The following is an 11,371-nucleotide window of genomic DNA, read 5'->3' on the forward strand; positions in this document are numbered from 1 at the left end:
AGTTTATTGTTCATGTGTTTGTTGTTATGATCTTTTGACCAAAATATTAGTAAGATCAACATGAGAAATATGTGCTTTTGACTAGCTTGTTATGCCTTTGCTATACATATGGACTAGAATGTCTCTTTCAAAAGCATCAACAATTTGGGTTGTAAATATTTCTATTATACTTGATGCTTGAGGAAATTATAATTTAGATATGTAATTAAATTCTACATAAGAAAATTTGGCTTAGTAGGTGAAAGTGGCAATCTAAGTAAGCATTTCATAGACTTTTGAGAACACTTTTCTTTTTTATGTTTGGTTATTATTAGTGTGTAGTTTACATTATCTGCAAGATTATTTAGATGAGATTCAATAATGCATAGATTACACCAAAAAGTACAATATAATTTATAGTTCAATCTCAAATACTAGATAATAGATTAAGAAATCATTATAAATTAGGAATATAATAGAGTAAGAAAATGATTTATGAGAATGTATATCTTGATTTTGAGACCATTTCTGGTTGATAAATTTTGTTGGCCTATTACATCATCTATCATAAAAGTGGCTATATTGTAACACCTAGATCTATCTACAATCTACTTTGGGTACAATTTGTCATTTAGGTTAGGGAGGTCAATTATATTGTTTACTATTGAATATGGATGGTATAATATGTAAACTATTTGAGTGAAATTATAATTAAATTTAAATTTACAAATAAAGATATATGTCCACATGTATAAATATATACATGTGTACCTCTCATTATTTCTATTATTTTCTACATGACAATGTACAAACTAATTGTCATACATGAATTCATTGATATAAAATATTCATTTAACAAAAAATATATGATGTGAGAAATCTATTCAATTACATTACTAATGGCTAATATCTTTATTATTATCATGATTTAATAACAAGTTTATGAATACCTTTGTAAAGTTTTGGAAATTGCTAAGGGACACATTCTTTATTATGATGAGCAATGCTGATTTTTTAATATTTAATTAATTAATTTCTTTGATCAAGATAGAATTAATAAAATTGGCAGATGCATATGCATTGTAATTTGACTCTTTTGTTAAGTTTATTCCACATGTATGAGAGATGGTAGTTACTCTCTATGGACCTACTTCAAATTGAGGGTTTTGATTGAGGAATGAGTTATCAATGAGTTATACTATATCAAGCATTGATCTAAGAGGTTAACCCCTCTCAAGGACAACAATAGTCCAGTATTGTTCATTTCACATGAACTTATTTTTAAAATTTAATATTTTGTATAATTTTGTCTATTGGCTAGTTTGCTACAAGCAATATAAATTTCTCACTGGAGGCTCCTCTAGTTGACTTGTTTTCTTTGACTAATTATCTTATTGTCCTCTTCAAATTTACATAAATTTGGAATCATATTTTTTACCATCTTAGAATCATGATATATGTCTTTTAAATACACATATATTTTAATTAAATATACAAAGATATTTATATTTTTTAATGAATTGGTAGTTCTGTTGTACATTTTCAATATTTTTTAAAGAGGTAAAAATAAAATTAATATTTATTAAGTTTAAATATCATGACATTTATTTAATTTTATTGATTTTATTTTATAAATGATAATTTAGATATATAATAAAAATTATCATGAATTTTATTTAACTCCAAAATGTTATTTGAGTTATATATGAAATAAAATTGCATGAAAAAGTGACATCGTTTGTATATTTGTAAAAGATAACAATAATTTTCATGTACAAATATAAATTAATTTGGATTATTTAATTAAAAGTTTTTGTGGATAAGATAATTTAATATTATTTTATGAAATAAAATGTGAAATATAAAGGTATTTATCTTAATAAAGATGAATTATTTTGGTGAGCATTTTATATTGTTAGTTTTAAAATGGTTTTTCTCTATCTAAATAATGTCTTAAATTGACTAACACATACATATACATTCGGTGATTATTTTGCATCTTCATATTACTTTTGTAAAACTTTCATCTTAACATGACAAGAGTAGTTGGCACCACAAAAGCTCCATATCCAACTATTCTAACTCCTAGGAAATAGTAGAGGTAGGCAAATGACTGTTGCATTGGTGACATTCTCTTATAACATGAGGCATTCATGGTGGGTAGTGCCACCATGTAAAATCCTATTGGCTAAGAAGGAGAAAAGCAAGTTAAGAAACAAATATCTAAAAGCTAAAGTCTTGAGCTTGAGTTGTATATTAATTGATAAAAAGAAAATATGAAGAAACAAATCAAAAGGGAAATAAGAAGAAGAAAAATAGACAACCAAAGAGGCTAGGAAAAAATGCTGACCTCCATAAAAATAAAAATAAAAAATAAAACATCATCATAAAATGATTCGACTTTTGTGAAAATGAGGTAGGGGAGAGGATCCCGTACTTGAACGGGTTCCAATGGTTGTGATAGAAATTGTTTACTTTATACCTACACTTGCTGACTTGATGTCCAATTTTTTTGACAACATTGCACCAATATAGTGACTTTAAAGTTGTTAGTACAATGATGATTACCAAAAAATGAATGAAAATGTACCCTTTGATCTAAAAAGTAACCAATGATGTGATGCCACATCAGCTGTTCAACTATGGGTACCCTTTATGCACGACTATTGGTCTCACTTTTTTTTTTGGGCTATTTTGGACAACTTGGCAAAAAGCATGCTGATGTGGCATCACAACGAGTGACATGGACTTGAAACCTTAGTTATAAGTAGATAACTCGCCAAGTAAGCTATTGTAAAAAATTGGGAGCAATTTGATTTTTTTACGTAGGGTTTTGACAAGCGTGAAGCTAGGGTGTTCAAGTACTGTGTCCTCTCCCCTAATTGGTATTTTAGTAATAGACTTTCTTGAGAATAAGATGAAATGGATAAAATGTAAGAAAATAAGAAAATAAGAAAATAAGATTTAAAAGATATTATTAGAAGGAATATATAGGCATGTAAGAGTTATTTCAAGATGTATGGAATAATATATGGTGTTACTAAATTTCCCTATGAAGCATATAAATGAATGTCTTCTTCAATGGTCATGTTTATCTAATCTTCTAGTTTATCAATACATAAGCCAAACAACATGGGAGATATAGGAGATGTACGATATCATTTTTTGACTCTAATTTTGTTGCCAGAACACACTAATCATTTTGGTTTGTAGATCTAATGGACTCATTTAGTTTATGGGCAGTGCTCTAAATTTATTTGAAATATGAAGTTCTCTTGTTCTACTACAATATTTTTCCCTATAAAAACTTTCGAGAATTTTCACAAATTAATGAAAGGAGAAACAAAATCTCCCCCTTCAGTATCACAAACCTTTTCAATGATATATCTAAGAGAGAAGTAATGGTAAATGGTAGAGTATCGTGTGGCCTAAAGTTGATTTTCCATTGTGTTATTTTCTCCTCTCCTCATAGAGTAATAAATTGAAACAAGGATATAATGAGACATGTTGCCTTGAAATAACATAGTCACATTATTTTTGTTGTTTTATATTGGTTAATGTTGCAGACAAATAGTCAATACGATATTGTTCATAAATTACCCATTCTTTGATTAGAACCCTTGATGTGATGTAGATGTATTGAAGATAACTACCAACTCCCATCCATTTCAAATAAACTTGACATAGAGGTAAACTTAAATTGCATATTTTGAATTTTTAAATTAATTCTATCTTTAATACAAAAATAAATTAATTAAGAAGAAATATTTAGTATCACTTTGTGTGTGATAATAGAAAATGTGTCACTTAGAAAATTTCAAACCTTCTAAAGGTATTCATAATACTATCAATTCAAATAGGGAGTAAGAAAAAGACAAATTTTATGAATTCGAGAGCATTTAAATGCAACATGAATATGATCAAAATGAACAAGAAATGACAAATCTATAGACATAAAAGTGGTCTAAGATGTAAAATCATTTCCATACACACATAATTTGAGTTGGTATTTAGATAGAGGAAACCATTCATACACTAACAATTGAACAATTCTAAAGTACTCATTAAAACTATTCATCTTTATTAAGATAATTAGCCTTATATATCACATTTTATTTTATAAAATAATCTTAATTTACCTTACCCATAAAAAAATTAATTAAATAAATAAAATTAATTTATACTCATAAATTTATATTCTATTAAATCAATAGGTTTTTTTTTTAAAATGAATTATTTTCTTTTACAAATAAAAAAAACCTATCACATTTCATGTAATTTTATATTTTATATAGATTAAAATATCATTTTAAAATTAAATAAATTTTACATTCAATTTTAATATATACGTAAATGACTCTTACAACCTTTAAATTTAACAAATATGAAAAACATTTTCACATCCTTAAAAAACATATCTCATTAAAAAAATTAATTCAATATAATTAATAAATCTCCCTCTTTTTAAAAACAAATAATTAAAAATATATATCTCATTGAATTTTCAGCCTCTTATAAAATTAATTCACTTAATATTTAGAATTATGAATTTCAATACGTACATGAGGATTTGTGGCTTCTATTTGATTCCAATATTCCCTACCTTCCTGTAAACTCCTCCACCATTCGTTCTCCCATTCATCATCAGCCTCAATTCCCAAATAGAACCGCTGTAGTCTTTTCAATCGCTCCAATCCCTCAATTTTTTTCAATCGAGGACATTCCCATATATTGAAGTTTTGAAGACATGCCATGGCTCCCTTCTGCAACTCCGGGAACTGCTCTAATGAAGAAAAGCCCGCAATTGTCAAGAATCGGAGCTGTGGAAACCCTCCCGACTTTCCAAAAGCCTTTGGTATTTCTCTGCACCTCTCATTCGACTGCATATCTAACACCACTAGATTCGGTATTGCTTGTAATTCTGGAAAATCAGTATGTTCACAGTGGATTAATATCAATCTCCTCAAATTTGTGAGATCATGTATCCAACTTGGCACAATAAAACTCTCTAATGTTAGTTTCTCCAGATATTTCATTGCTCTCATTTTGTCCGAAAACAGCAGAAGCCTTTTCCCATTATTTAAGATGTCCAGATGACGCACATTCACCAGCTGCGCAAGAATTCCTTCTTCCGTCCTCTTCAACTCCATCTCATGCCAAACACGTAACTTCACTTCCCAAAGCTGAGTCATCTTCACCAAATCGTCTAACCTCATAAATTCATCCTCTTCAATGGACAAGTCCAAGTAATATGATCGCAGTGTTCTCAAAGAAGCCAAATCCGATACTCCCTTTGGCATGCGATCAATGTTCCACGCTTCTAAATGCTGAAGACATACAAGTTCACTTATCCATGCTGGTAATGATCTGCAGTGACGAGCCAAAGCAAGAAACAAGAGATTCTTAAAATTTCTCACACACTCTGGTACTTCCATAACCTCCGTGTACTTCAAATTCAAAACTCTCAGAAGAATCATCTTTCCGAGGGACGCGGGCAACGTAGATATGCTTGTGTGGCTCAAATCTAGAACGCGAAGTCCTCTCATAGTGGTAAACAAGTTTTCCTGAATGCTTGTCATCTCAAAATTTGCATACAAAGAGAGTGTGCGGAGATAAACAGGACGGTTGTCTGACATGGAAAACTCAAGCAGGCCTTTGTTGGCCAGTAGAATGCGATGCCAGCCAGACGTGGCACCACTCGTATGGGTAGAGATTTCTTCAACAGAAAAAACACATTTATCTTCTTTTGATATATGTATGGCCAAATCATGCAAAAGATCATGAATTTTAATGTATTTGATTAAAATGTTAAACTCCATGTCTCCCTCGTATACTTGAAGCAAACACAGCTGGGCGAGTTGGTCTAACCAATCCCAAGCCATATCCCACTGCGACTCTCCCGCTGGGACAAATCCCTCCCCTATCCAGAGATTTATCAAATACTCTGCATCTATCTCCACGTCCTCGGGGAAGAAGGAAAGATATGCAAAACACTGTTTAAGGTGTGCAGGCAATGAGTCATAACTCAGTTTCAATATCTTCATGACAGGGTCAAGCTCTGCACCCATGGGAGTAACTACTCTTTCTAGCTGACACCGCTTCGACTCCCATTTTCTGAGGAGTAAAGTGTTGGCCAGAGATGCTCCAATCGTTTTGATAGCCAGAGGCAAATTCCCACATTGCTTTACAATCTTCCGACCCTCCTCCTCTATTTGCTGCGGCGCTCTCTTTCCCCCACTATGCGGAAATGCGTAAATACACAAGAGTCTCCAACTATCTTCATCTGACAAATTTTTCATCTCATATATTCGAGCCCCTGAGTTTAGAGCAACCTGCCTATTTCGTGTAGTAACCACAACTTTACAATCATTGTCAGCCGGCAGACCAAGTTTATCAATCAGAGAATTTTCGGTAGACAGCGTCCACAGATCATCCAGCACAATAAGACATCTTTTCCCTTCGAGATGCTCTTGAATCAATTCAGCTGCTCTCTCTTCTGTTACTTGAGCGTCCACAATTTCACTTCTTAATCCTATGTGGGAAGCTATATCATATTGCAAATTTTTGAGAGAATAGAATTTAGAAATAGAGAGCCAAATAGAATGATCATACTTGAATTTTACGGCTTTGTAAACATTTTGAAGAAGGAATGTCTTCCCCGAGCCTCCCATACCGACGACTGCTATGATTTGAATTTGTGGGTCTTGCAGCAATCTATTTATGTCTTCAAGTTTGGATTGTAACCCAACTGGATGTGAATCTCTCGGGAGAAGACTTGATTTCTTCACCTCTACTGGTCTACTTGTTGACGCAGCATGGAGACCAATTTGATCTCCACGGGTTGGGAAGACATTCAGCTTCCCGACCTCTTGTTGCACAGCCAAGGTAATCTTCGTGCACAGCCTCTCCACATTACTGATAATGACAAGTCAAAACCGTTTCAAATCAATGCGGATCATAGGGTAAAAAGGAAAAATCTAAAAGCAGAATAATAATTAGTTGAAAGAAAAATAAACAGAAAAAAAACCCCCACTTACTCATTAGTGGTTGTGAATTGGTAGCCGGAGATGAGTGAAGAAGAGCGGAGGGCTGTTTTCCACTGGTGAATCCTCTCCTCACTGCTTTCCACTTGTTTATGTTTGGCGAACGCAGGTGCATAAACTCCCTCGTCAGGATAGCGAAGATCAGAAGGCTTCACATCACAGAAGATGGGAATAAAGCGAGCCTTGCTTTCCAACATGAGAAGCAACTCATCTAGGCACCACGAGGACTCTGCATATCGTGGTGAAAAGATGGCGATCTGCACTCTAGAGGAGTCTATCGCATCTTGTATTGAAGGCTCGATTGAATCTCCCAATTGCAATTCCATATCATCAAGAAATGCCCAGCATCCCTTTATCTCCAGTGCGTCGTAAAGTGCAAAAGCGAGAGTATCTTTGACGTCAGGGCCTCGATGGTTGATAAATGCATCATATAGTTTTCTAGAGACACCAGGCATCTCCCTCCGAAAATCACTGCAAGAACTTCTCAGAGTTTGAGATGAGGAAGACCCTGCCATGAAGGCTGAGTGTCAAAGAGGGATGATAAATATTACTGGAAGTGATCTGGACATGGACAAAACTACAGAAAATTTGACAACTTTATAGTGGGAGGATATTAATAAGAGTAGATGGGTAGACAGGAAGGTCTGTTTCTAATTCTTGACTTTGTTCGGAGTTCCCATGGCAAGTGTCTCTGTTTCTGAGCAAAGAGAGACGCGTAATTAACAGCGTAAAATGTTTTCAAACTTCAAAGTTCGTTTTCAAACACGTTAGAAGAAGGCGCCGCGTAATTAGCGGTGAAACTGCGCAAAATGTTTTCACACATCAAACTTGTTTCCAAACACGTTAGAAGAGGGCACTTGGTTTTCAGGCTTCAAATTGACTTCACTTTATTCAGAGTGAATTGCTTATTATTATTAAAGAGGCCACTTGGCTTTTGAAATTCAATTTTCTATGATCAACGATTGACCACTGAATGGTGTTCCACAGTTTTCCTCCTCCAATTTAATCTTTTTTCTTTATGTTTCGCGAGTTTTCTAATTCATAAGATCCCACGCAATTTTCTCTACGCGACTTTATCGAGCTTCAGTCATTTTTGACCAGGGAAAAACTTTCCTCGTCTTCGTCGTTCAACTTTATTATTCTCTTGTTCCGGTTTGTGTTGTAAAATGGGGTCACACAAATTTCTGCCTAATTTTAACCAAAAAAAACTTCCTCTTCTACACATTCACCTTTATTTCTTTCTCTTGTTCAGATTTATATTGTAAACTAGATCCTTTTATTCAGTATATAATTGTTTGAAGTTTACATAAATAAATATTTTACTTTGGTCAAAAGTTTACTAGAAATATAACTAGTATAACTATATTGTAAAAATATAATTTATGTAGAAAATATTATTTGAATATTCTGAATTGATTATGTATTTATTTATTTTTTCCCCTTCCATTTACATTAATTCATTCATGATTTCTTCAGTTTATTTTGGTCCAATTCATTTTTATAACACAAACTTATTGTGAGAGTTTATTATAAGTAAAACTCTTTCATTGGTCGATTTGACAAAAAATAATTAAAACATAAAAAAATTAAATTAGAGTTATAATTTAACAAGTGATGCAAAGCACCAAAATTTCTCTAATAGTGCAATGCATTTGGATCTTCAAAAGTGCACCTATAGGACTTTATGATTTGAGTAGAGAAAATTGTGAGAACTTAGATTTCAACCCTGTAGAGGAGACTTCTTTTAAATATTTTATTTAAACAAATCATACATGAACTATTATTAAAATTATTCTCTAGTCTTCAAATTTTTTTGTTGAGTTTATGTCTTGAATAATTTGTGTGAGGTGGGTTGTGATAATTTTGCATGACAAATGAGTAAATTTTTTAAGCTTGTCTTGAGCAAGTCTTTAAAGAACCATCTTATTGTTGGAATAAGTAACATATCAATAATAACATCATTAATTTGAAACCTTTTAAACAATTAATAATTAAAATAAATTCTAAAAATGAATTAAATATTAAAATAATGTTAGATCATATAATGTAAAATTAACAATATCTATATTTGAAAAAAATTCATTCGTTATTAATAACATAATTTATTTTCTATTAGTTAAAAAAATTATCAAGTTAAATAATATGTCAATAAGTGATATTTATTAACTTAATTATATTTAATTCTAATATTGTAAAAATACATAAGTCAAAACAATATTTTCAAAAAAAAAAATCTAATTAACCCAATTGTAAAAAGATAAAGTTGTTATTAATGAATGATATATATTTTTTTTAATGAAATGACATCTTTTCATATATTGCAGAAAAATCTAATTAACATATGGTAATTGCAAAAAGATAAAGTTGATATTAATGCATGACATAAAGTGTCATTAATAATATGACATGACATATGTTTTGTAATATTTGTTGAGGGCAATTAATTCTTATCCCTACTAAAATTAGCATAGGTCAATAGGATTAGTGAAAACTATGAATTATAAAATCTTGAAAAATAAAGAAAAGATGTAAACATTTGAAATTCCTTTTAACTTTTTAAATTCTATTACTTGATTGATCAATTTAATTGAAAAAATGAGTTGAATGGATGCAATAGTATTCTACCTTTGGCAGGAACTAATAATAGTTAAATGATTGTTTTTAAAATGTGACAAATCTTATAAGATACCTAGTTGTTAAGACAAGTGTATATTATTAGTGGAATGTGTTGACTATTTTTGGGATGTGTTATGGCAGGGGAGGGGGGGATTTTTAAAGGTGGGCCAATGTGGTGTGAGAGGGGGGCTGGAGGGTGTGCTCAAGTCATAGCACCCAAGACCCCATACACAAGGAGAGCTTTGAGTTAGGAAAGTGACAAAAGGGAAAATCTACAGGATTTTAAAAACAAAGAAAAGAGTGGGTGTAGGGAATTTCAGATCATAGGGTGATGAGTTAGAGTAGCATATGAATGAGTTTTAGATCATTTCTTCTAGAAGATCGATGACTTTATCGTTACAACCAGCGAGATTTTTGTCTTTTAGTGGAATGTAGGGAGGCACTATCATGGAGTAGAGGAGTGCATGATGTATAAGGCACATGTGTTGAAGGAAGAAATCCAAGCATGTCATAGGAGAGAGGAGAAAGACAAGCTTGCTGGCTCAAGCTTGGAATAATAAACCTAGGAAAGGAAGAAGAATGAAGGAATAAGAAGAGAGGGAGTTGCTTCTAAGTGACCACAAAGGCATTTTAGGGAGTCATATGAGATGCAGAGGTCACACATTCCTAAGAAGGGAGGATGGCATGTAACTTGTATAGAGAATACCATGAGTAATAGGAGTCATCTCCTTGGCTGCAAAAACACTCACGTCTGTGCATTATTTTTTACAACAATAACTTCTTAAAGGGTGATGTAGGTGCTTGATAGAAACTTCACTACAAGAAAGAAACCAAAGGTGCATAAGGACTTTTAAAGAGATGTTGGGAAGCATTGTTAATGTGTCCATGTGTTGGCTGAGATGGGAAGTAGTCAAACATATTGAAGTCTATTTGGTTGTTGAAATTTACTATTTTGAATTTGTTATTCTAGATTTGATATTTTGGATTTTGTTAGATTCTCAATTTGATATTCTGAATTTGTTATTCTCGATCCGTTTGATTCACCTAGAATATGTAAGGAAACTTGGCAACAAAGAATATAACCGTTTCCACATAACCCATAATAAATTTGAAATAAACATAGAATTAAAATCCACATGCAAGAGAATAGACAACATACCCACAAAAATGTGACATAAGATATACCTTGGGAAACCCTCATTGAGGGAAAAACCCAGCCTCCAAAAGCATCCATCATCATGTATTATTCAGCAAAAAATACCATTTCCATAAAACCATGGAAGCCTTCATGGCCATAGCCACAACCAAGCAAACTATGTGAAAAAGCATGAATCCACACATCCCATGCCATGCTTTCAACCTTCACAAATGCTCCCTTGGCTAACTTGTCAAGCCTTGTCCTGCTCGACTCTTGCCTTTTGTCTTCTCCTTCTCACTCTTACTCTCTACAACAACTACCCTTGTGGCTACTTATATAGTAGCAAGTCCCACAAAACCACCAAGTGGTATTACATAAACCATGTGCTACCTAACCCACTGACCCCACATTTAATCTTGGGCATTTAATTCTTTTTCCCAATATTAAATAATTACATGAAATATTATCACAATGTTACAATACAACTCATCAAGAATATTCCATGGGAATCTTTACATGTTGCACGTCCATCTCGGCACAACATTACATAATAAAATAAAATAACAATATTATGCAATGTGTGCAACACCCATTA

General features: G+C 32.3%; 1 protein-coding gene across 1 annotated transcript; it reads right to left on the reverse strand.

Annotated features, from left to right (window-relative positions):
• Positions 1 to 4,508: 4,508 nt before the first annotated feature.
• LOC149537075 (putative disease resistance protein At1g61300) lies at positions 4,509 to 7,537 on the reverse strand. The gene is made up of 2 exons (XM_089806404.1): positions 7,017 to 7,537; positions 4,509 to 6,894 (listed from the first exon to the last, which is right to left on the reverse strand). Exons 1-2 carry the CDS (start codon positions 7,535 to 7,537, stop codon positions 4,509 to 4,511), a joined length of 2,907 nt encoding a protein of 968 aa, XP_089662530.1.
• Between the last annotated feature and the right edge of the window lie 3,834 nt (positions 7,538 to 11,371).

The sequence above is a fragment of the Cupressus sempervirens genome, chromosome 10 (genome assembly GCF_028749045.1).
Source record: "Cupressus sempervirens isolate cs-2001-9-10 chromosome 10, ASM2874904v1, whole genome shotgun sequence".
In the NCBI taxonomy this organism is placed as follows: Eukaryota; Viridiplantae; Streptophyta; class Pinopsida; order Cupressales; family Cupressaceae; genus Cupressus; species Cupressus sempervirens.

Excerpts from the sequence above, each read along its gene's own strand:
- LOC149537075 (XM_089806404.1), bottom strand. The coding sequence starts at position 7,537 with ATGGCAGGGTCTTCCTCATCTCAAACTCTGAGAAGTTCTTGCAGTGAT. Across the intron at positions 6,895-7,016 it reads CAATTCACAACCACTAATGA|TAATGTGGAGAGGCTGTGCA; the intron begins GTAAGTGGGGGT and ends TGTCATTATCAG.